This window comes from Penicillium bovifimosum (genome assembly GCF_028826915.1).
Source record: "Penicillium bovifimosum strain IBT 22155 chromosome Unknown utg000003l_segment0_segment0, whole genome shotgun sequence".
NCBI lineage: Eukaryota > Fungi > Ascomycota > Eurotiomycetes > Eurotiales > Aspergillaceae > Penicillium > Penicillium bovifimosum.
In genome coordinates, this window is record NW_026622712.1 from 2,570,525 (window position 1) to 2,595,372 (window position 24,848).

General features: G+C 51.0%; 10 protein-coding genes across 10 annotated transcripts; 6 read left to right on the forward strand and 4 right to left on the reverse strand.

Moving 5' to 3' along the window:
* Positions 1-230: 230 nt before the first annotated feature.
* Positions 231-2,393, forward strand: N7515_004010 (glycoside hydrolase family 15 protein; the record flags this gene model as incomplete). The annotated part of the gene is made up of 3 exons (XM_056664754.1): positions 231-1,995; positions 2,060-2,124; positions 2,187-2,393. The coding sequence occupies 3 exons, from the start codon at positions 231-233 to the stop codon at positions 2,391-2,393; spliced, it is 2,037 nt and encodes a 678-aa protein (XP_056523811.1).
* A 523-nt stretch (positions 2,394-2,916) lies between these two features.
* N7515_004011 (uncharacterized protein) lies at positions 2,917-5,517 on the forward strand (the record flags this gene model as incomplete). Its single annotated transcript, XM_056664755.1, has 2 exons — positions 2,917-3,234; positions 3,295-5,517. The coding sequence occupies 2 exons, from the start codon at positions 2,917-2,919 to the stop codon at positions 5,515-5,517; spliced, it is 2,541 nt and encodes an 846-aa protein (XP_056523812.1).
* Positions 5,518-5,854: 337 nt separating this feature from the next.
* N7515_004012 (sugar porter family MFS transporter) lies at positions 5,855-7,774 on the reverse strand (the record flags this gene model as incomplete). The annotated part of the gene is made up of 5 exons (XM_056664756.1): positions 5,855-6,100; positions 6,168-6,244; positions 6,295-6,640; positions 6,692-7,164; positions 7,246-7,774. 5 exons carry the CDS (start codon positions 7,772-7,774, stop codon positions 5,855-5,857), a joined length of 1,671 nt encoding a protein of 556 aa, XP_056523813.1.
* Positions 7,775-8,726: 952 nt separating this feature from the next.
* On the forward strand, positions 8,727-9,224 carry N7515_004013 (V-type ATPase assembly factor PKR1; the record flags this gene model as incomplete). Its single annotated transcript, XM_056664757.1, has 1 exon — positions 8,727-9,224. The coding sequence occupies one exon, from the start codon at positions 8,727-8,729 to the stop codon at positions 9,222-9,224; it is 498 nt and encodes a 165-aa protein (XP_056523814.1).
* A 592-nt stretch (positions 9,225-9,816) lies between these two features.
* On the forward strand, positions 9,817-12,605 carry N7515_004014 (anaphase promoting complex subunit 2; the record flags this gene model as incomplete). Its single annotated transcript, XM_056664758.1, has 2 exons — positions 9,817-10,296; positions 10,356-12,605. The coding sequence occupies 2 exons, from the start codon at positions 9,817-9,819 to the stop codon at positions 12,603-12,605; spliced, it is 2,730 nt and encodes a 909-aa protein (XP_056523815.1).
* A 175-nt stretch (positions 12,606-12,780) lies between these two features.
* On the reverse strand, positions 12,781-14,095 carry N7515_004015 (TauD/TfdA family dioxygenase; the record flags this gene model as incomplete). The annotated part of the gene is made up of 3 exons (XM_056664759.1): positions 12,781-13,405; positions 13,467-13,732; positions 13,796-14,095. The coding sequence occupies 3 exons, from the start codon at positions 14,093-14,095 to the stop codon at positions 12,781-12,783; spliced, it is 1,191 nt and encodes a 396-aa protein (XP_056523816.1).
* A 920-nt stretch (positions 14,096-15,015) lies between these two features.
* On the forward strand, positions 15,016-15,999 carry N7515_004016 (type 1 glutamine amidotransferase; the record flags this gene model as incomplete). Its single annotated transcript, XM_056664760.1, has 1 exon — positions 15,016-15,999. One exon carries the CDS (start codon positions 15,016-15,018, stop codon positions 15,997-15,999), a length of 984 nt encoding a protein of 327 aa, XP_056523817.1.
* A 2,106-nt stretch (positions 16,000-18,105) lies between these two features.
* Positions 18,106-19,934, forward strand: rfeD (uncharacterized protein; the record flags this gene model as incomplete). The annotated part of the gene is made up of 5 exons (XM_056664761.1): positions 18,106-18,219; positions 18,324-18,492; positions 18,567-18,718; positions 18,794-19,204; positions 19,266-19,934. The coding sequence occupies 5 exons, from the start codon at positions 18,106-18,108 to the stop codon at positions 19,932-19,934; spliced, it is 1,515 nt and encodes a 504-aa protein (XP_056523818.1).
* Positions 19,935-20,349: 415 nt separating this feature from the next.
* On the reverse strand, positions 20,350-21,656 carry N7515_004018 (lactonase family protein; the record flags this gene model as incomplete). The annotated part of the gene is made up of 2 exons (XM_056664762.1): positions 20,350-21,190; positions 21,271-21,656. 2 exons carry the CDS (start codon positions 21,654-21,656, stop codon positions 20,350-20,352), a joined length of 1,227 nt encoding a protein of 408 aa, XP_056523819.1.
* A 674-nt stretch (positions 21,657-22,330) lies between these two features.
* On the reverse strand, positions 22,331-24,278 carry N7515_004019 (Dehydrogenase multihelical; the record flags this gene model as incomplete). Its single annotated transcript, XM_056664763.1, has 2 exons — positions 22,331-23,591; positions 23,653-24,278. 2 exons carry the CDS (start codon positions 24,276-24,278, stop codon positions 22,331-22,333), a joined length of 1,887 nt encoding a protein of 628 aa, XP_056523820.1.
* Between the last annotated feature and the right edge of the window lie 570 nt (positions 24,279-24,848).

A 24,848-nucleotide genomic window follows, 5' to 3' on the forward strand; every position in this document is an offset into this window, starting at 1 on the left:
CTCAGAAGCGACCAACATCATCATGTCGTGGCTAATCCCATGAGTTCCGATAATATAGGTCGGAGCACGCGGATGAAGTATCAATGGGTGGTCTTCACCTCTCCTGGTCTCTTCTTTTCCACCTTCCTCGGGTTGTCGCCGCAAAACAGCATCTGATTTTCATCAACACTTCTCAATAGTATTCTGATCTTGCACCGGGTCCCTTTCGGTAGCTCACTTCTCTTGCCATTATGGGAGAGCCTACGTACAATGCCATTGAAGACTACGGCTTGATCGGGGACATGCACACCTGTGCCCTGATCAGCAAGGCTGGTAGTCTGGATTTCATGTGCTGGCCAGTCTTTGACTCTCCTAGTGTCTTTTGTCGCCTTTTGGACGACAAGAAAGGAGGATTCTTCTCTGTGGAGCCTCACAAGACGGTGGTCGATTCCCACAGCAAGCAGCGGTATCTCCCATACTCGAATCTACTCGAAACCCGGTGGACCAACGAGGATGGTGTCGTGACCATGCTGGACTACTTTCCTGTCAGCCCTAGAAAGGGTGCGCAATCCGCTCGGTTGCTGTCGGGATACTGTCCCTGCAACGAACCAGGGACTAACCGCTTCAAGTCGGGATTGCAGCACTCGGGCCTGATTAGAAAGCTGGAGTGTGGCCGTGGCACGATGGAACTGCAAGTGGAGCTCTTCCCGGCTTTTAACTATGCACGAGACTCGCACAACACACGTGCAAAGCTGGAAAATGACCTTTCCAAGCACCGGCTCCAGACTGTCCATTTCGAGAGCGAGTCCGAGCGCTTGCAGCTTGAGATCTTTGCTGATTCCTGGGAACCAGACAAGCTTGGTCTCCCCGCGGCGTCTTTCAAACTGGAGGAACGAGAGGGTTTAAATGGTCGGGGATTGGTGGCATGGATTCGTCTATCCGAAGGCCAGACAGTCTCTCTGGTGTTGCACAGTCCCGAGAAGGCCGTTCCCAGTTCGGCCACGATGGGAGCTTACCTCCTCAAGATGGAGGAAGAAACTTCCGAATACTGGACCAACTGGACACGCAAGTGTGCCTTCCGTGGTCATTACCGTGAGACAGTTGAGCGCAGCCTTCTGATTCTGAAGCTCTTGACCTACAAACCCACAGGTGCAATTGTTGCGGCGCCCACCTTTTCACTCCCGGAAAACGTTGGCGGCACTCGAAACTGGGATTATCGGTACTCCTGGGTGCGTGACACGGCCTTTACGCTGTATGTCTTCCTCAAAATGGGCTACAGCGAGGAGGCGCAAGCGTATGTCAACTTCATCTTCGAACGGATCTTCCCTCACGCTTCCCAAGACATTGATCCCAGCAGCAAACGGCCCTTCTTGCCGCTAATGTTCACTATCCGGGGTGAGTGCGATATTCCCGAGGTGGAATTGGACCACCTCGATGGATACAAAGGCAGCAAGCCCGTCCGCATTGGCAATGCTGCTGTGTTCCACACGCAGCTGGATATCTACGGTGAACTGTTGGACAGTATCTATCTGTACAACAAACACGGTAACCCCATCACCTATGATCAGTGGATCTCCATCCGGCGTATGATCAACTATGTTGTCGGTGTCCAGCAACTGAAGGATATGTCCATCTGGGAATCGCGTGGTCAAATCCAAAACTTTATCTATTCGAAGATCATGATGTGGGTGGCCCTGGATCGTGGAATTCGCCTCGCGGAGAAGCGTGCTAGCCTCCCATGCCCCGACCGGTTCGATTGGATCAGGGTTCGTGATCAGATGTACGACGAGATCATGACCAAGGGATACAACGAAGAGCGTGGTCACTTCTGCCAGAGTTACGAGAGTCGTGACGTCCTCGATGCATCTATCATGATTGCTCCCTTGGTCTTCTTTGTGGCGCCCAATGATCCACGATTCATCAGTACTCTGAAGAGAATCCTGGAGAACCCTGAGAAGGAGGGTCTGTCCAGTGCAAAGATGGTCTTCCGTTATGACCACCAAAGAGCCAACGATGGTAAGCATCGCTCGTATTTCTGGAACTTGTATTGTGGATACATGCTGACACCCGTGTTACACAGGCGTTGGAGGAGGTGAAGGCGCCTTCATCATGGTAACCTTCTGGCTTGTTGAAGCCATGGCTCGTGTATGTTTCCCGACGCCCCCCCCAAAGCCCTGAATCCTGCTGACTCGTCCTGCTATATATAGGCTGCTCATTATGATGTGCCAATCGCGAATATGTGGAAGCTCGCGCTTTCACACTTTGACAACATCCTGTCCTACGCAAATCACCTAGGCATGTTCTCCGAAGAAGTTGCCATTTCTGGTGAGCAGATGGGCAACACCCCACAGGCATTCAGTCATCTGGCATGTATCAGTGCGGCAATAAATCTGGAGAGACTTGGATCAAAGTAGGACTATCTCTTGCAGTCACTTACTTCGAGGGGCATTATGATGGTCCTGGATATCTCCAGGGCTGGGCAGCTATAGATTGACCGTGATACTTGTTGTTCCCAAGATTGTTCGATGCTTGTAATATTTGCTTACAGTGTAACAGTTAGAAAAGAAATACAAGTTGATTTGTCTCTTTCGTGACTCGTGTTAGTTCATATATTTCACTAGTCCACAGCGATCTTGTGTTTAGTAAAAGGTAAAGCAGAGAGCTTCCAACGTGACTGCCCAGGTGTCGAGGCATCCAAAATGCTGACTCAACGACACCGGGATCATCACGGGACCGGGAGCTAGTTCGCTGGTGGCTGTACCCCAGATTGCTTTTGCTTTATTATGACCTTGCCCTTTGTTCAGAACAAAGTCATATGAACAAAACCATTGCTCTGTGACTTGCTGAAGCTTGCAGCTTTTATCTGGAGATGTCTATTCTCATATCAGTCACCGTTATCTCGCGATCTTAGAACTTTGATCGTCTTGCCGTGCCTCAATGGCGGAAGCCAGCTTGGAGTGGGCTGATAAGCCCGACGCCGATCTCGTGCAGTCGTCGGATGAGGAGGGCATTCTTCAAACTCCTATCACTGCCCCTAATGAGCAAAAAGGTGCTGCAAAACAAAATCTCACATTGGCTTTGGGGAAGTTGCGCTTGGAGCAAGAGGACTTGAACAATCCATCTGAACCGGACACAACTCCACCTACTGCCCGCACCGAAGGCCCGAATCAGACATCCCCAGAACTTGCAATGGCCCGTAAGCCTCTCCAGCTGCTGGATTTGCCTTTGGATGTTTTGAAAGAGATTATGAAGGAGGTAACACATGCCCTACCCGCAAATCGTGAAGTGGTAGCTTACAATATTGGTGTACGATAGGTGACGCATACAACTGATCTGACCTCACTCGCCCTCACATGCTCTACTCTTCATTCACTAGCCATCCCAGTCATGTACTCGCGCTTCGATATTGTCTGGCCCGAGTCGCTGAATCCGTTAACAGATGACTACACGGGGGTCGATGCGCTGTCCTATGGCTTATCCACCTTAGTCATGGGAGAGGATGTATTCAATAGACAACCATTGCCCCGGCCAAACTGCGATACGAAATGTGTGAACTGTGGTTGCGACAATCCCCATCACCGGGTGCACTCGGATCCTGCGAGTAGCGGAGTTGGATTGCGGTCGCGACGAGGCAATCATTATGCACAATATACCCGCACATTCTCTATTGGAAATGGACCGCTCAGCTGGGTACAAGAATACTCGGTAACCAAAGAAGTGGGGAAAATGCTAGGGACGCTGGTCGCTTTGGCAGTTGCCCGCATGGTAAACCTTGAAGCCTTTGTTTGGGACATGCCGACTGGAGTGGTTCGTGAAATCTGGCTAGCACTGGCATCATTGGCACATCGACCAGGACACGAATGTCGCCTGGAGCGCATTTGGGTGCGATGGCATGACAATAGTGAGAATGATTTGCGCAACTCGTTAGACGTGTCAACGAGACCGCTCCAGAAGTACAAACATGTGGAACATCCTTCATTGTCAGTACTGCCTCCGCTCAAAAGTGTCACTGTTCTCGATATAGACGAGCCCGCATATGTGGAGGAGCTGGCACTTCTGATTGAGCGATCGCGTCACCGTTTGACTGAACTCCGAATTGGCATCGCAGAACGCGCTCTTTTGAGTGGGTGGTTACAGTGTACCAAAGCCGCCAACCCCTTAGAGAGTTGGCCTAGAGCCGATGGTCTCGCTGGCATCTTGAAATGTTCAAGCAACAAGCATGACGATCGTACAACTGCCTCTCCCGAGACTTCGGTAAATGTCGCCTCCAGGTCGCCAAGCTATAGTGAGAGAGCCGATGCACCGAGTTCAATTGATGAACATCAGCCTTTGAGTGACTCCAAGGACAATAAGTCCCCGCCAACCTCTAGTTTGTCTAACAGTGGTGGCCAGTCACCCCTGCCTTCTCACGAATCTGACCGTGACTTGCTCCGCCTCAAAGTATTTGAGCTGGAACGCGTGCCTCTTTCTGTGCCCACACTTATACCCACTATTGACTGGACCGGCCTGACTACCCTCACCATCATGCTGTGCGAGGATCATGACAAGCTTTGGAGGGCTCTTCGTCGCAAGTATACCCCTCCTTCAATGCCGGCCAAGGGCGCTCGTAAAACAGACAGCCAAGAGAGCGCTAGCTCAACCGATTACTTCTTAAATCTGAAACACATCCGTACTGACGCTGTTTCGCCCTATCTCATACTTTTTATCAAGGATGCGCTGGCTCCGAATACCCTGGAGAGTGTTTATTTGCATGAAGCCCCAGGTCACGAATCTACTGTGTCGATCGACGCTATCTACAGACATATATTGCGAAGACACAGGCAAAGTCTGCGCAAAGTTCTAATTGACGCCACGGATCGATCAACCGGGGCGAGATATTCCGGTACACGATGGCACAAGTGGATGTTTACCCACGAAATGATATCATTTGTCTCGAGTGGAAAGATGCCGCTGCTGAAGGAGCTGGGAATGGCGATGCATTATCGCGACTGGGTAGGAGATCCACTGCCGTTTGATTTCACCGAGACTTCAGCTAATATAATATTGCAGCATTTCTTCCTACAGAGGTTGCCCAATATGCGCCAGCTTCACGCTTTGTATCTACCGCAGATCCATCATACCATCCATCGTGATTTCAAAGAACTGGCACTACAGATTCTGGACATCGTCAGCATCCGTCCAGAACTCAAAATTGCCTACATTGGTCTTCACGTCAAATGCTATCAGATCCTCGAAGCCAGACATGACGACAACCCAGGAGACTTCGATGACAACCCCACGACCGATTATTTCCCGGCGCTCAGCGACGACGAGGACGAAGGATGGGCCAATCCCAGCAACGAATCTGATGAGGACAGCGGTGAAGGCGATGATGACCAGGGGACAGCTGACACAGACCTGCTCTCCAGTGATCGGGACGATTACGACAGCGAACCGGACGAGGAACAGGGCGCTTCGCGAATTCGCTACCGATTGCAAGAGATCCTGTTTTACGACGAGAAGGTGGCCATTTTCAAGGCTCGCCATGGTGTTCTATAATCTTTCCTTGGCTTGCATTTTACATTCGCGGATGTTTCTGGCCATTTGCGGCGTTTCGGGGAGCTCGGGAGACTTTACACTTGCCTACAAGATACCATAGTTGTTTTATCTTCTTCTTGCTTCTAATGATACATGTTCACGATTTCAATGGTCCAAACATTTGTGATTCATCGCGCAACTCTATGCTTACTGGAAACATCGTCCGATCTAGGCACAATGAAAAGCCGGTCTTATGTCCTGTACGGAGTATGTTCATTTCTCATTCCCAAGCAGTTAATGGAGTGAAACTGCGCGTCCAGCGCGAATGGTATCTTCAAGGTCAGTATGTAGGAATGGTTCACGCAAACTCCCGATGCGCAGTCTCGTACTGAGCACGGATCAACTCGGTTTCTATGACCTGCCTCATAGCTCTTTCCTCTTCGCTAGAGTTATCCTTGAAGACATGATCCATCTGCTCGAGCGTTCGGCCTTTGGTTTCCGGTACAAAGAAGTAGGTCCACACTGCAGCGAGAACGCAAAAGACGGCGAAGAAAATGTAGGCACCGTGGCCGGTATCTTGAACGAGAGGTGGAGTTATGAGACCCTACAAAGAAGCAAAGTGAGTTTATAGGGCACGTTGGATGACTGCACAAATGTGCCGGATGACATACAATGATGAAGTTGTTGAGCCAGTTAGAGCAGGTTGATAAAGCGACACCCTTGGCGCGAAGTGAGGAAGGAAATATTTCTGACATTGTCAGAGCAGTATCTAATTCACGGGAGGGAGAATATACATACCGGATGGCATTGCCCAGGGGATAGGTCCCCAGGTAGCCCCGAAGGCGAGCATATAGAACAGAAGGAAAGCCACACTAGTCCACCCCTCTGCCTTGTGTGATGGCCAGTCCACGGAGAAAATGCCGACTAAGACGGCGATAATAATGTGGGACATGGCCATGAGAGCGGCGCCAACTAAAAGCAGCTTGCGACGACCGACAACGTCCATGGTCCAGATACTAGTGGTGACGCCAACCAATTGTACCACGTTCAGAACGCCAGACATGACAAGTTGCATACTGGTGTCAAGACCCATTGTCGCAAATAGCGTGGGTGAGTAATATATCAGAGCATTGATGCCGATGAACTATATGTCATTAACATGTGTCGTTCCGAAATCGTCACTCAGCCGACTCACCTGTTGAAAGAATCCCAGTCCAATACCGATGTGAGTACGACGCCAGCAGCCCTTCCTGAAGCAGTCGGCCCATGACGATAACTCCTGTAATATGGATTTCTTGGTACCACCGCCTTGCAAGTCGGGATGTTTCTCTTTGTTCATCTGCTGGTGAAACCGGAGCTCGGCCTGGATATCCATAAGCTCCTGGCGAACGCGCTTGTCGGACGCCGGCAGACAACGGAGTCTACAGAGACTCTCAAGTGCTTCTGTGTCTCGACCCTTTGAAGCTAACCATCGAGGCGAGAAAGGAAGGGCGTAGACACCGGCCGCGAGGACAAAGCCCGGAATCATCTGAAGTAAGAAAGGAAGACGCCAGGCCCATTCGCCGGCCATGTACCGTGTGCCATAGGTGATCCAGAACGCAATCACGATGCCGAAAACAATGCACCATTCTTCGAGAACCAGGAGGGTACCACGGCATTCCGGGGGACCTTAGAGAAGAGCGTCTCATGAGCATACATCATCGCGATTGAGAGTAAAAAAGTGAAAAAAAAAACAAGCAGAGTACGTACTAATCTCAGAGATGTACAATGGTGCAACCATAGATAACATGCCAATTCCGATTCCTCCAATCAACCGGGCCACCGTCAACATAGGATACCCATAAGCGGCAGTCTGGAGCACAGAGCCAAGAGTGAAGATCGCAACGGCAACTAGAATCGAATACCGTCGCGAGATCTTATCTGCAATCCAGCCCTGGTTGAAAGCACCGATCAGAGCCCCTAACTCAATCATCGCCGTCAACAGACCTTTCGCAAAGCCTGAGCCCGGATGGCTTTCTTCAATTCGCGGGAACTCGGCTAGGAACTGGTCCATCACCAGAATCACGGACACCACACCCTGATCATAACCGAAAAGCAAGCCACCTAGGGTCGAGCAAGCGGCGCATAGAACGACAAACGGGTTAGTGCTTAGACCCTTTAACCCGGGTGGGCCGTAGGGCTGGCGATCTGTGGTGATGATGTTTTCTGCATGGTGGGAGAAGCCTTCTACCACTGACTCATGGGAGGGGTCTTTGGTAATGGGGATATCATCAGCCATTTTGGCTGGGAGACTGGGGGAGGTGGTTATGAAATAAACCCAGAGAAGTAGAGTAAGAATAGGAATAGGGATGTGTTACTCCGGAGCATTTCCGAGCATCTTTATACTTGTTCTTCCCCTGTTGCTCCAAAGGTATACTGCGTACAAGGTTCGTTCCTTCCACGAATGACGGGTTGAAGGATGTCCGGGGGATGGCCCCCAATCCAATGAGACAAAGCCCAAATCCGAAGTGATATACATCGCTCACGATATCAGTGGAGCTGGGGAAGAAGCAATGGGGAAGATCGGCACTAAGGCAAGTGTGGGGGAGCAAGCCCAGTGTCGTCAATTCCAAGGTTGACGGCTACGACGGCTATTGAGAATTGAGATCATCCAGGGATGTTCCATGTCGGCCTTTGAGATATTCATTCAACCTTGTGAGATGATGAGAGTATAAGCTCGGGGAATAATAAATACCTCCGAAGTCACATGGTCAAAGGTCACTGCATGATGCATCTTTACCTACAACCTAGTACCTACGAAGCATTCAGTTTTGATATATTCTCCCTTAGCCACATCTTTCTCGATTCGCTCCATCTGCATGTCAACAGAATGGCCGAAGAACATTGTCTTTCTGTCTCACGGGCTGCGGGCAGGCTCCGGGAATGCATACAGAGTGGCTGACTTTCTAGGATAATATAGGAAGCGATCTATCCCGTGATGCTCAGATATGTTCGGGCCCTGATTCCTTCATCTGACTGAATTTATGCCAGATCAAGACCATTCAGAGCAGATCTTAGAAGATCAAGTGATTTTGTTATAAATCGGAATTCATTGCCCACCTTTTTACATCCCGAGGTCGTTGAGTCCATACGTAGTTGGCGCCCGACGCTAGTACTTGAGTCTCCGGCAACCATTTTCCCCGCGGATTTCATATCCCGAACCTCTCCACCTTCAACTTTCCAACTTCATCATGGCTTCCTTCGTGGAAGATCTATGGTCCAGCATCTTCACTCCAGGACCAACCCCGACCCTCTTAATCGCGACCAACGTTGCCTTCGCCGCCCTCCAGCTTATCTTCTTCGCCCTCCTCCTAGCCACCTACAGCCTCCACTTCGTCGCCCTGTCCGTGATCAGCGGTGGACTATGGTATGCCATAAACTGGTTCGCCGCTGAGGTGCAACTTGCTCAGCAGGCGCAAGAAGCCGAGAAGAAAAAACAAGAGTCCAAGGATGATAACGTGAAGACGCGCCGGATGTCTCCCGAGGCAGGAGAGAGTCCCGACAGCGAAACGGAGACAGAAACACTCGTCGCCAAAAGGACCGGGGACAAATCTGGTGCTATCGCTACTGGGAGTGCAGCGTCTGGGTTGCTGCCCACTGCACGAGACCCCAAGAAGCGGCTTAGCACGGGTGGTGAGGCGTCTGGCACGGACAGCGAGTGGGAGAAGGTCGATGATACCCAGTCCTGAGGATACCTTTGGACTTGAAGGGCACAGGAAACTCCCTCAGCGTACACACCTTGGATGATCTGCCTTGAAGATCTACACCGCAGACCTTGGCGGAACAAGGTTGCACGTTACATGCTCTCCAGCTTCCGGACCTCTCAACGAACGCATAGGAGGCACCGATGGTGGCACAGATGATGTGCTAGCCGCTCATGTGCGTTGGCTGGAATCTTGACTCGGTTTTTTTGGTTTCATTTCATATTCGCGCAATGCCCTCTGTTTATTTCCGAGCGATACCCCATACTATGTAGATGGTGCGATTTATAGCAGCTCGCGCTCGACCTTGAATTTCATATGAGCATCATACTGTTCCTGTCTAAATACATTTGTCAAAGAACCTTCAAAATGACTTATCAATACCGCAATGGACATAAACGTACGACCGAACTGGAGCTCCAGGAAGTCATACACGTGACCCCGCTATCTCCAACTTATCTCCAAACAAACATTCAAGTGAAGCGAAACATAACAAGGCAACGATCGAACGACTCGAGCAGCACGCTGAAAGTACCAACAGTGAGCTGTATCTCATGATGCCCGATGTTCCCTGAACGAAATGCTTGCAACCGTACCCCTCCACGCGGCCCGTAGGCGCGTATTCGGTTCAGTCTTCTCCCCCGCGACTCTCGAAGCCCACCCGACAAAGTCCACGACTCTCCAGCATGACCAAACACCAGCATCATTCGAATCTACCGACTCCTCGTCAACCTTCAAAGACTCACAGGCAACCTCATTTGCGACAATTGGAGGATCGACCGACACCGCATCCCCGGAAGAGAGCGCGTTAAACCAGGCACGGCTCGCGGCGAAAGAATTTCTCTCTGTGCCAAATCTCGGCTTTGACCTGATTTACAAATTCCGGAACACCGATGGAAGTGAGGCGCTGAAGGAATGGAACCGGCTCAGCCCTCCGTCGAAGGCAACGGCCGAGGCGTTGGGACATCTCATGCGGACATCCCCGTGGTCATTGTTCGACTGGTATGCGAATGATATTCGGAGGCATTTTCTGGTCAATTTTCGGACTGGTCTCTCCAAGGTATGGCCGCTGTGTGCGATTCGGAAGTGAGAGTCTGTTCGTGCTAATGTCACAAATAGCTATTAATGTGCCTCGACAGTGATGGTCTGCTCCGGATCATCGTCGATTGCTTACAGCTTGCACGTCGAATCTACCTGGCTCCTGTGGTGCATTACTTGTTTCCGTTAATAGGTAACCACCAAGGAGCGTTCTTGGCCCAATTACAGCGTGCGTTTCACACGGTGGTCTCATACAGCCTACCGTGGGCGGGAATCTCACCGCTCCTCTCCCGAGAGCTCACGCAGGATGCAGTGGTTATCCTCGGCATTGACACCCTGGATGAAGACTCCGATGTGGATGAGATGAGTATCGACGAGGCGGATATGGAACGAGCATACTCCGTTTCATACAGACGTTGGAGATTAGAATCCCCCGAATCCCAGGCCCATATGATGGTCGAGGGCGAAGATCGCCGGGTGACCATCGCAAGGGACCAACTTCTGGCATTCCTGAACGGGCTGCAGCTTGTTGGCCTCGGCGGCGACCAGGCCCAGAAGGTGTTCGCCAATGTGATGAACGTGATGATGGGAGATTTTGTTCGTGCTGCATACGCCGGTGAATGGGAGCCGCATTCAAGTGCGCCCCAGCATCTGGGTCAATGGGTTGAAAATGTCTATGCCCGGCTTGCAGTGCAAGTTCTGGCTATTCTTCATTCCGATCCCGCGGGATCCCAATCTGGGGCAATGGATGTGAGCGCTCCCGATGTGGCAAAGTGGAAAGCGATGGGGATTGCCCGGCTTGGCAAGCTCCGAGTTAGCGAGCTATTCGATGTGATTGTCGACTGGCCCGCGAGCAGCGGCGCGGTGGAGGACTTGCGACACTTTACAGTCTCATCCGGAGCGCGGCTCTATGTGGCGAATGGGTTTTCCGCCATCTTACCCCTACGGTTGTTGCATCCCGGTGCCTCTACGGTCGAGATCTTGCAGGTGTATATCTCGATCATTCGGGCTTTCCATATGTTGGACCCCAAGGGCGTGCTGCTGGATCGCATTGCTAGGCCAATCCGGCGGTACTTAAGAGACCGTGACGACACCGTCAAGGTGATTGTCAGTGGTCTCTTGGCTGACCCTATCGGGCAGGAGGCTGCCGGTGACACCTTGGCTGAACTGGCGGCCGAGCTAACCAAGGTCCACCACCACTCTATGCAGAACAACAAGAGCGAACTGGACTTTGAAGATATGTACTGGACACCAGATCCTGTCGATGCTGCTCCGGACTACAAAAAGTCGAAGAGCGTGGATGTCATTGACAGCCTGGTCAGTCTCTTCGACTCAAAGGAGACGTTTGTGAAGGAAATGCAGACTCTTCTTGCAGACCGCCTCATGCAGAAACGCCAGGACTTTGACCAGGAGATAACCGTACTGGAGCTACTCAAGGTCCGATTCGGTGACTCCGCACTACAGGCATGCGAGGTGATGTTGAAAGACATCGCGGACTCGAGGCGTCTGGACCACGCGGTACGAAATGACCGGCTATTCTCCAGCTATCGGAAGCAGGCAGGTGCCGGAAGACTTCATGCCAAAATTCTATCACGGTTCTTCTGGCCTGAGTTCCAGGAACAAGAATTCAAGATTCCCGACGAAGTCCAACAACTGCAAGAGCGGTACGCAACCTGCTTTGAAAAGTTCAAGGACACACGCAAGCTCAGGTGGCGTAACGCGCTGGGCCAAGTTACTGTCGAGCTGGAGTTCGAGAACCACACGTTCAAAGACGAAGTGACGACCTGGCAAGCCACGGTCATCTATGCCTTCCAATCTGACTCGGATGAACCTGCCACGAAAGCAGTTCCCGAACTTGCCGAAGAACTCGAGATGACCCCTGCTCTCGTACGGAGTGCTTGTCTCTTCTGGGTTAGCAAGCGTGTCCTCACCGAAGTGCAACGCGATACCTACCGAGTGTTGGAGGTTCTCCCGACGGAAGACGAGGAACACCATACCCACGGAGCTGGCACGTTTACCGACGCCTCCGACAGCGAAGCGGGCGATACGGCCAATGCAGCCGCAGCCGCGGAAGCAGCGGCCGCAGCTGCAGCCAAGGAATCTGCCGAGGCGGCTGCCATGGAGAAGATGAATGTGCATTGGCAGTTCATCGTTGGTATGCTCACGAATCAAGGAGCCATGGGTCTGGACCGCATTGTTATGATGCTGAAGATTGCGGTCCCTGGTGGGTTCCCGTTCAGCAATGAGGAGTTGCGGGAGTTCTTGGGTGGTATGGTTTCGAAGGGCAAGTTGGAAATTGTTAATGGGGGTAACTACAAGATCGTGCATTAGCATTACAGGGTATTTTCTTCTTTCCCCTTATGGCGTTTCTGAGGTGTACTAGATACCCTTGACAATATGATTTATGTATGAACTTGACGTTTTACCACTTACTACAGCAAGAAATGAAATGAAGAAGAAAAAAAAAGGTATCATTCAAAATCTATAATCGTCACAACCACAACACCTATTCCGCATCAATCGGCGCAACAGGAACCTGATCATCAACCTGAATACCACCACGCTTCTTTTCATTACTATCCCAGAAAGGCAACTTCCACCCACCCTCCGACTCAGGCGTCGCCAACCAAAGTCTCATCAAGTGCCTCCTTGGCGCCGGCGGCGCATGATCCCTGTACGCAGTACGAGCATGCAGAATATGCGCATTACTCAAGAACTGAATATCACCGATATCCAGCACCATATGCAAGGAGTGACGGACGCAAGTCTCCTCCAGAACACGCAGAGCCTCTTCCTGTGCCTCGGAGAGAGCGGGGATGATTCCGGCGTCGCTGAAGCGGGTCAGGGAGCGAACGTAGTAAGGGTCCCACTTTGTGTAGACGCGACCGTTCTCGCCGCGCTCGAGGTAGATGACGCTGGTGCGGATGTACTCTTCTTGACCCTTGGAGGTTTCGCCTTTGCGGTCGAAGTACCAGATTGGTTCGGTTAGGGTTTTGAGGACGTCGGGCCGTTCGGCGGCTAGGACGTTGTAGACGTGGTGGGAGGAGACGAGGTCGGATTCGCCGCCTTCGAGGGCTTTGGCGATGCAGAGGAGGCCGACGATGTCCGAGTCGTCGGCGTGGAAGTATTGGCTGAATAGTTAGTTTTTTTTTCTTCTTTCTTCTTTTTTCAAGGAATGAGCAAGAAACTCACCGAGCGTTGGTGCGGTAGATGCGCACTTTATCGATCTGGGTAGAATCCTCGCCGAGATCCTTGACGTGACCGAGGACATGGCCGCGACTGTTCTGGCTAACGAAGTAACCCAGGTATGTACCGAGACCCATGTATGCGACGGCGGACTTGTGGTTACCCCATTTCTGGACTGGGAAGCCCTTGAAGAGGATGAAGCCCTTTCCGTCGATGAGATCGGCGCGCAGGTCGCGCAGGTAAGCGGCGAGAGTGGGGAGTTCAAAGTTGGACTATACATGATCATAATTAGCACTTGCAGATGTAGGAGTACTATGTTTGTATAAGGGGCCCACCTTTTCAATACCAGTCAACGGAGTCTTGGACGCGAGGAATTTATCAGCAGCAGTGCTCAGCTCGGCAATCTGCTCCTCGGTGAAAGTGTGTGTCCATTTCTCGGGGTGATCGCGGTACTCCTCAGCCTTCCAGACTGTAGGGCCGGTGATTTGCTTGGGGAACTTCTCGAAGGGAAGGATGTGGTCGTAGAGAGGGGCGTGTTGGCCGGTAGTCTTTAGACCATCGGGGAATAGTTCCCGGGAGATAGGGCCGAGGTTGTGAGGGGCCGTGGGGAGGGAGGCAGTAGCAGCGGGAGCCATGTTGACTGTGTTTTGAGGTGAATGTACTGTGTAGATGTTGATGTAGGTCTAGATGGGCTTTTATAGTTGATTTAGATGTGAAGATTGTCTTTGCACTAGAGTGGAGGATATGGCGTGATATTTTGATCTACTAAGAATAATTGGCAGTGAGATTCTTATAATATTGATCCTTGTAGGTACTTGAGGCCGTATAGAAGTGGAGTGTGATGGCGCAATTTGAGGGGTGCGATGTTGTGATGGAACAGGCCGATCACGAATTATTCCGGTTGATCTTAGATGGCTATACCTATGATTGAGATTATTATATAGTATAGTATAGTATACGTATACGTATAGAGGAGTGTTATGAGCATAGATAGCATAGAATACTATAGATATAGGTATGGCATAGGTAGAGGGAGGTAGGAAGAGCATAACTTATCCCAAATCCGGGGTAACTACGATCTATAACAAACAACACAAATACAAATCTCGGCCGATAGAAAGAAACCCTAATGGATTTACTTAAACCCGACCTACTTCATCTTTCGGGCGAGAGGTCTTTCTTCTTGGTTGAACTCCTTCACAGTATGCCATCCGTTCTCTCATACTAACTCGACCATTCCATCATCATACTTCCTTATTATTCCGGCCTGTGCTACTACTTCCATGGGATATGCTAAGAGGCTAAGAGTTCTTAGGTTCTACATTATGACATTTTCCATATCAGTCTGGTTCAGGTGCATCCTTTATATTCACTTGAGACCCGTCTGCAGACAAGGACTAAGTTGCCTGTTGGGGAAATTCAACTCCACCTCCGATTACTCACAAAAACCCTTATCAGGAATGCCAATGCGAACGTTCGACAACTTCATTCTGTATCTGCTAGAAATTATCTTCCCTCCTTCTATACTGTGTACAAATTCCTCTGAAGCCCGAAAATGGCCCACATCCACGTGGCCGCCCTAGATGCCGACATTCCCTGTCTCTCCGTATACAAAGCGCGGGGTCTGTACAGCTCACAATTCCGAGTTCTCCTCCAAGCAGCTGCACAACGCCTGAACAACGACACAGAAACATCCCTACCACACATTGCCATCCATGTAACGGCCTTCGACGTCGTGGGAGGATCCCTCCCACCCCTGGAGATTCTACGAACTAAACCCCGGTCCTCCGCTGAGCCTCTCGGCGGACTGGGTTCGATAGATGCAATCCTCATCACAGGATCAGCATCTTCAGCCTACGAGGACCTCCCCTGGATCCACCAAATGAAGTCCTTTATCCAAACAGTACACACCGACTACCCACACGTGAAGCTCTTCGGGTCCTGTTTCGGACACCAAATAATCGCACAAGCCCTCCTCAGTACCAAAACAGACCCAACTCATCCAACCTTCCACGTCGCACCCTCGCCCGCTGGCTTCGAAATGGGCATCCAGCCCATCACCCTATATCCCTCATTCACAGCACACTTCCCGCCTCTCGCGGGCCAGCATCCATTCCGCATCCAGCTCATCCACGGTGACGAGGTCGTCCCAACGCCCGAAGCCGCAGCTGCAGCTGCAGCTACGCATCAGAGCGATATCCAGCTGCCCACGCCGTGGTCAAGCATCGGACGCAGTGCGCAGTGCCTTACCCAGGGACTCTATAACCCAGGCCGGGTACTGACATACCAAGGCCATTTCGAGTTCGATACATTCGTCAACACAGAGCTTGCGCTGGAGTTCGGGCGTCGGGCGAACTGGCCGGCGGCTGATGTGGCAAGGTATTTGGAGCTGATTAACCGTTCCCGGGTTCCTGGAAAGGAAGACGATGATTCGGCCAAGGCAGCTGCCGAAGCGGTTGTGCTGTTCTTTGTCGGGGCGGATGTGGGGGTTATGACAGTTGGTGCTGAGAATGGCATGCTTACGCCACCGTTGGTTTAAATTTTCCTTACTGGATTTTCAACTGATCCAATAGATTTGTGGATTCGTCATTTTGCATTGCCGGCAATTCCTGTCTATGTTGTAAACTGATTTGTCTGCACGGTTCGTCGGTTATTCATCTTCGATCCCTTGGAAGCAGACCCCGCAGCAAGGGTTTGCGATGAGGTTTTGTTGTATGAGCGTGTGCCGGTCATAGTTCGGGGCCAGTCATCCACCCCTCGGTAGTGGCGATGAACTCGGTTGCCTTGAGGGTGTTGGACCCTGCATGGCTGAGACGCAGCTGGTATGTTGCGCTGCAGGAAGGGATCGATGCGGTCTAGCAGATGGATCAGGATGAGATGGGTATTAGATGAGATATATGTTCATTGAAGTAGGGCTATGGCTTTAGCTGTCAAAGCTAGATGCTTATCGCTAAAGAATTTTCCTAGCTTTTAAAGCCAATCCGAAGCAAAGATGGGCCTCGACTTGCAAGCTCTCCACTTTGTCTGGGTACTAAGTGGAGCGTGACACTGACATTTCAAGATGTGTAAGGATATGCAATTTTGTGTAAGCTTGATCAGACTTACTGTGTACTGTACTATTCTGGTACATACTATACTCAGTACTGCATCTACATTCAGATCTATAAACACGATAAAACAGAGCTATGCAACGGCATATCAAAATCAAATATCCGAAAAATCTCCAACTTTTCCGGTGATCGCCTGCACGCCCACCCCAAAGCGACATGGCGTGGAGTCAGTGCCAATGAGAATGGAAGCAATTGGTGACTCAGTGGGGCTGGATGGCCAATCAGGCTGCTTTGGGATGCTCTTCATCGGCATTCGGTTATACGGAGGACAGTGTATGGGTATTGCAGTACGGAGTATTGAGATCAAGCTACACTCTGGATTAGAGTTAACGGTGAACGGAGGAGGCCGGAGCTGGGACAACCTAGTACTTGAGAGGTACTCGAGCTTAGGTTATCTAGTTGAACTTCTTTGTACGTCAAGATACTTAATGTGACGTGGATGATATCTGATCTACTTTGTTCTCAGTCATTTCTTTACTCCAATATTAATTGAATATTCACTTAACATATTTGATATTCTTATGATCTACTTTGTGTAAAGTCCATGTCGAGTACGATAAAGCTTCAAATTTAGAAGAAACCAAAAAATCTAGAATAAAACGGTAAATACGTCACATTACACTGTAACGTGGCGGGAGGTTGCCACTCGGAGCTCCCCTCCCTTCAGAAGCTCAGGAGCTGGGGAGAGCTTTGGAGGGGCCGCTGATAGCGCCTATCGCGATTCTTTCTTTTTCATCTCTATCTCTTCCCCCCGTGAAGCTGCAAATCATTGCCAATACTACTGGTAAGCATGTACGAGATAAAAATCACTTTCAAATAAATCACAAGATCAATGAATGTACTCAGACAGGTGAGCATCGCTAAGAGCTCGGTGTTCCACCGGGGTTTCCGAAAGGCTGTGCTATTCGGCTGTATTTAATACCTGTCTTTACCGTACCACTGGCTTTTTTCCTTTTTTTCCTTTTCTTCCGTTAATTTCAGTTGAATCCCCTTGTTTAGCGTGGAACATTCCAAGAATGGGGGCTTTTTTTCTTACAAGGGAAGCTTCAGATGCAAGCCCCTCTTTTTGGTTATCGATACTCGATAGGGACGATAGCCACGTATGTGAGCTCGAACTATGCAGTAAAGTAAAATTCATAGTAAGATCAGATTCAAGCAAACTGTTCCTGACTAGAAAAAGACATTAAATCTAGTAAAATCATAAAAATAGCAAAACCACAAAATCCCCCAAAAGAAAAATTCGAAAGGACAAGAATAACCTTAAGAGGCGAAGTGCGTAATTACCCGTAATACACCCCAGTGACTTTCACCCACAACTACGGACGGAGGGCCCTCGAAGTACTCTGAATGTATGAGCCACCCTCTTTCTTCTTTTTTTCCCACTTCAGATCTTCACTTTCTTCTTTTCTGCCCTTGAACATATCCTGCATATCCTATTGTTCACATAAACCCTGTCTGTGCTTGACCTTTTTGTCGCCCCTCTTCTCTGATCTTCAATCTCGACTCATCCCGGCATCTCGGATGACCTATGCACCATGCCTCCCCGAAGCTCACTGACTAGCTCCTTCTCGGTGACCGATGCCAACAATGAGGTCGTCTGTCCCTTGAAGAATAACGACGGTTCCAATTGTCGCAAGCGATGTCTAGGGGTGAGTGATTTGCCCGAACCCCCACTTATCACCCCCCGGATGCGAAAGCTATCGGCATAACCCCGTGCAACTTTGAGTCAAAACTAATTTGGTTGGTGCTCCAGGAAAAACGCTATCGATCTATGCAGGAGCACATTCGACGTGCGCATCCGAATCACTACATCCCGAAGCTCCCGGCGACCGAGGAGAGCTTCCTGCTGATGGTGAACACCCCGCCTGAGCAACGTGTGCAGCTATCTCCGCCAGAACCCGCCCAACCCCGGCGACCTCACGGTCAGTTTTTGATTTGCTTGTGTTGAGCGATTTTTCTCTTGCTCTCTCCGCGCCATACTGACGGCTACCCACAGATGTGGCGCCGGAAAGGGACATCTATGTCGCTGATGCCGGCTCTCCGGTTACCCCTCGAGCTGATGAACCTCACCCAGCGGCGGCCACCGCGGCAGTTGCGCTGGCACAATTGCACCACCATAGACTGGCCTCTGACTGGGACACAGACATGGTTTGTCACTCCGGACTTGTGTTGGGCTTCCAGCCCTAAGTATCTCCACGGTGGCACTGACCCGCATTTCCCCAGGATACCCATTCTGATACCGACTTGAGTCATCCGCGCATGCGCGGAATTGAACTGCCCCCGCTGCGTGATCATTTCAAGCAGGAGTCTCTCCCGCAATTTTCGCCCCGTCCTCGCGAGCTTCTTCCATCCATCCTCAATCACTCTCCGCCCGGTCGCTCATCCACATTACCGCCAATTCAGCGACGAGACAAATATTCCCGTCCGCGCAAATCGTCGATCAGTCAATCGGCCCGCAAACCCAAGCAGGATCGGCCCAAGTCCAAGGAGTTCGGACGGCGACCCAGTCTTACTGACCGCAAAGCGCTTTCAGCAGAGCCGCAGACCGCGGCCTGGGCGCAAGGCAAGCGCTGGGAGGATTTGATTGAAGCTGCGACGTCAGCGACCGAAGCAGATGATGAGCGCTATTCTGAGGTGGGTTGAAAGCAATGTTAAACCTTTTTTTTAAATCGGTGCTAATGCGCCATTTCTGCAGGCCGGTCCGTCTCCCACGATTGCCCCACTACTCTCCAACGTGACGTCGGCTCCTTCTGTGAAAAATCGGTCTTCGCTACCACCCGCTTTCCAATCCACGGGACTGCCTCCTATTTCTTCACATCGGCAATTCCCAGGGCATTCCTACGCCGCCTCACCCCTGCACAAAGCCTTGACTCCACCGCCGTTCGATACTCACCGTCGTGACAACGATTTGGAACCATTCCCATCCATTGAATCATCACTCGACTCGATGTCTTCAGCATCCGGCAGGAACTTTGCCTCCTCGGTTTCAGGAGTGGCACCGTCCGTGAATTCGGATTCAAGTCCAGTCCTGAATCTTATACCACCCATCCAACGTCCACACCACCGATTCTCTAATCCGACTCCATCGTCCTTCCGCAACAAAGAGGTCCAAGTTTTCTGCGCCAATTGCAAACGACCTTCTGCTTTGAATGAATGCTATGCGTGCACGGAGTGCATCTGTGGAGTTTGTCGCGAATGTGTGGGCGCGTTCATTGGCAGTCCGCCCTCTTCATTCCGGACTCCAGGAAACGGGCATTTAAACAATGGATCTCAAGGGCCGACAAGTTACCCTGGTCCTCGTGGATGTCCACGATGTCGAACTGTGGGAGGGCAATGGAAAGCCTTCCAAATTGATATCAAATGAACGATTTCAAGACCGCCTGCATATGGCTTTACGCATTTACGACTGATGTTTTATACACGTTCATTCTTATACTGTTTTTATTTTGGTTCCTTTTTCAACTGCGATATGGCAAGTCCATCCCACCGTCGCAGGAGTTGCTTCAAGGTTTCCCCCAGACCTGGTATCGGTGCAGGTCTCCGACAGCCAACAGAAACTTAAAGAAGCTGGTTTTTCTTTCTTGGTTCGAAGAGGTCTTTTCTTTCACTACGCATGGGGCTTGGACCCGTCTTTTGGTCATGAGGTACATGCTGTTTGATGCCCGTTATATCTGTGTGATGCGAACTTGTACTTCAATGCTTTATGCTGTTCATAGAGAGGGATGATAGGAGTAGTCAGGCACAACCTTCCCTTCAATCTTGATTTATATACTGCCAATCTACTCATCCCAGATGACACTGCTAAGTCCCGTCGAAGTCCCAACCTCCCCAGGCTCTCCAACCTGTAGAACAGCGACCTCCTCCCCCAAGTCCCCAGTCTCCGGATCCCTCCTCACAACAGCAACATTCGCCGAAGCCTGATTCCCAATCGCAACCAAATTCCCAGCTTTATTAATCACAAACGTCCTCGGCACCTTCCCCAACGCAGACACCGAGTCCCGCACCGTAACCGACCCATCCTCTGCATCCCGATCCAACACAACCATCGAATCACTCGGCGCAAAACCCTGATCAGTCCGAATAGAAACATAAAGCACATCTCCAACGTGACGAATCTCCGCCGGCGTCGCCCCCTCAGGCATAACACCACCGGGATACGGCACAACCGTCTGCGTCTTCTCAAACGACAAACATCCCGACCGCGAATACGAAACATCATACACCATCATCGTGCCACCAATCTCATTAACAAGATACAGCATCGTCTGCCCGACAGCCGCCATCTTGCGCGAATGCGTAACTCCACTAACGGCAGATCCATCCGTACCGTCAGTCCAGAAAACGCCATGTCGCGGCCCACTGCCGAATGTCACGTTCAAACTCGGACAGGCTGACAGTTTGCCCGATGGACCATCTTCAATCGCATACACGCGTAGCAGATCAGCACCTAGATCTGGACTGAGGATGAATGAACCGGTTGGATCGAGGAAGACCTGGTGCGGGTGCGAGGCGTCTTGTTGCGCTACTTTGCCTGGGTGTGTTAGATTGAAGTGGAATTCTTGTAAAGCTGGTCGATTTGCTTCAATGGGTAGTGCGAAGGTTGATAGTGCGGAGCCGCCGCTGTGTCAAATATTAGCATTTTTCCCTTTCTCCCTCTTTTTTTCCCTTTCTTTAAGAATAATGTAGGAAGGACAACATACTAATGCGCAATCGCAATAAACTTCCCCCCATTGTCCGCCTCATAGATCACACTATTCACACCACCACCAACCGCCTCCGTAACTGCCATCTCATGTAGCGATCCATCCGGCGCGACATGCAGGGAAGTCAATGAGCCATGAGTTGACGGATCCGCCGTGCCCGTTTCATCGGAGCAGTAGACTGTCCGCGTTCTCGGGTCGAGGGTTAACCAGCTTGGCATGTCGCCGCAGGTATCGAGAGTCTGAGTGATGGCGAGCTCATTGTTGTCGGTGTTTAGAGTGAGGGTGTAGACGGTTCCGTCGTAGTGTGTTGCGTAGAGATGGGCTGGTTTGGCGAGTGTTGTTGTGAGGATGGTGAGGAAGGGGAGGAGGGTTTGGATGTGCATTTTGAGGACTGTGTAAGGAGGTCCGTGGCGTTGTTATGGTCTTAGTTCATGGGTTGTATCTTGTGTTGGTAGTAGAAGGTTAGGGAGGAAGGAGGAAAAGATGGCATTTATTACATGTAACCTCGCGTGCGAGGTCATTGCTCCGTGTTGTTTTGGAATGGATCGACGTGTTTTGGTGGAGTTGTGTAGTACGTGGGGGGTTGGCGGTTGGAAGGGGCAAACATTTCGGTTGAAGTGTTTTACATCTTGTTTGGGTACATGTACATGCATGATGCAGGTCTACAGGCTACAGCATATATCAATGGGTTGGAGATGTTTCAATCGGACTCAATGTTATGATGCCCTGATCGTCGGTTAGACTTCTTGGCTTCCCCGGAATTTGAGATTGAGGGTCGAGTTAGGGCTGGGAGTGGTCAGTGGTGATGTCTTTAGAGTCCGGTTTGTATCAACTCGGGCTTCAACTCTTTCTTCAGTCTCCTCGGGCGTTTATCGGGCATATTACCCCTCAATTAATATGCACAATAAAGTACGGAGTAGCATTTTATCGCTAGCTTGGTTTCATTACCCCATACTGCGTGGGGGGATCATTGCAATGTTGGGGTAAACTTGAGCTGAAGAATCGCTTGCAATTATACTCTGTCCAACATTCTATTTACATTTACGTACGCTTTCTCTCAAACAAGAGTCAGACCAGTGTAGCAGGCATCGTTGCGCACAAGTTCGGTCTTGACTCCATCCTCCAGCGAAACCGAGTACAAGCTACCGCCGAGATCAGCCACATAAACAACCTTGTTGGCCTTATCCAACTTGAGACCAATGGGCTCGTGGAAGTGACGCGCCAAGATAACCTTTTCCATATCCACATCCTCACCACCGACATAAGCGCGGTTCAGCGTGCAACCCAGAGGGTGCTCACCGCGATCCGTCCAGTACAAAGTCTGAGTCGCCGTATCAAGCTCGATATCAATAGGCTCCGGCAGATTATTGAACAGATGCCTGATATCGGTACGAGTCTCGGCAGTCTCACCAGCGGGGATATCCAGACTAGCACAGAAGATCTGGCCGCGACCAGCCTTGGAAGGACCCTTCTGAGTCCAGTAAATGAGACCGCGCTGGTCATCGACAGCAACACCCACACACCAATTCGTCATCTGATCCAACAAGCTCGTACCGGGATCTACACGACGCTGCACCAGGACGACATGGTTGCCGCCATCGTAATCACAGCGATGGATGCCGGTGCCCTCCCGGTCACAGAAGTAGATCTGCTTCCGGGACTCGATAGCTGCAATCTGCTTGGGGGTGTGGACGTCACCGGCGGGGACCAGACACTTGACATCACCGCCATCTAAATCAGCCGACCAGACCGACCCATCGCAGCTGGCCGTGCTGCGGCCCATATTCGTCCAGAAGATGCGCTTCATCGACGGTGACACGTCGATACCGTCAGGTAGACTCTGACCGACCATGACTGGTGTCAATTTCTGGGTAGCGAGGTTCAGACGCAGGATCTTGCCATTCGAGTGGACTTGCGACACGTCTTTGGCATTGCCGCCGAGACCGACGTCTAGGAGGTAGATGTCTTTGACGGCGCTGGCGCTGGGAGAGTTGGCCGGGTTGGCTTCGGAGGATTTGGGGAGGGGAGGGTAGAGGCCGCCCTTTTCGCTCTTCTTCCCGATTCGTCCTTTCTCGATGTATTCACGGCGCAGCCAGTCAACGGTAGGGCCGGCGTCGTATCCCTTCTCTTGAATGTAGTTGTCTTCGATGAAGGCGACGGTGTCGAGGCCGATCTGATCCATCAGTTGGCAGGGTAGGGGGCCGTTCTTGAACATATGTTCCCAGAGGAGATCGATTTCTCTGGGGTCGCTGACACCCTCAGAGAGGATGTGCATGATTTCGCGCTTGATTGCAGCCCACAGGCGGTTGAAAATGAATCTATATGCCATCGAGTCAGTTTGCTGGTCTATACAGGAAACAACCCGGAAAGAATACATACCCGGTGGATTCGCGACGAGCAGTCACAGGTAACATGCCGCACTCGCCCAAGACGTCTTCCAAGTAAGGGAACACCTTGGGATCAGTGTGGCCGGAGGTCATCAGCTCGACAGTTCGGATAGCAGGGGGCATAGTGAAGTGAATGTTGAAGACTTTATCGTATCGCTCGGGAGCAACGTTCACAAGCATCAGTTTCGACTTGAACGACGAGCTGTTGGAGCCGATCAAGCAATCCTTAGGAGCGAGTTTATCCAATTCGGCCAGCGTATCAATCTTCAACTGCAAGATTTCAGGCACAGCCTCAATGACCAACCAAGCATTGGCAACAGCCGGCTCGATCTCAGTGAAAGTCTTGCAGATGCCGAACGGCGCGGAGGTGCTCGTCTCGAGATCAACCTGAGCAACCTGGGAAACGGAGCTCTCGCGATCCTTGTGAATGCGCGGCATCAAGGAAAACTCAACCTTGTGGGTGTCAATGTAATCTGCGGCATCGTGGAGAGCCGCCGGCGAGGGATCCCGAATGTTAACGTTGTAGCCGGCCGCGATGAAGATACAGCCAATGCGGCGGCCGAGGACGCCGCCTCCGATGACCGCGACGGGACGATCAGTTCTGGGCTTGATGGTCATTTGGGGTGGAGGGATGTATGGATGGTAATGGTAAGGAGGCTCGTGAGATGGTATCGATGTATGTAAAGGTAGGTATATCGATATGACGTGGGAGCCGAAGGACTTTATTTGGGGAAATAGTATATCACCAGGGTGACAGCAGATTGTAAGCTTCCCTTATATATTCTCTCTATTTCCAAGATTCCAGATCGAGATTTACAACAAGCTCCATCAAGAGCTCCTCGGTGTATGGGCCACAATACTTCTCGCCAACCAGGGCTATTCACCATGCCTTCAAGCTCCGCCACCGGAACCCGGCATTATAAGGAGTTATAAGCAGGGAAATCATGGAGATAGACGCGGATATCACGGCTGCAACACTTCTGCTCCAATAAAAATCACCGGTAGACTCGGGTCCTACACTGTATCGGAATCAATTCGGCTGGTGAGTTCGGCTCGGAGTCGCGGAGATGTTACGGACTCAGTTCGGAGGAAGATGGAAACGCCCTAAACCCCACAATGGAAGAGATAAGAATGTACTCCGTATCACGTTGGCGTCATGTCTCATTGGAAGAGATTCTTCACTCAAGT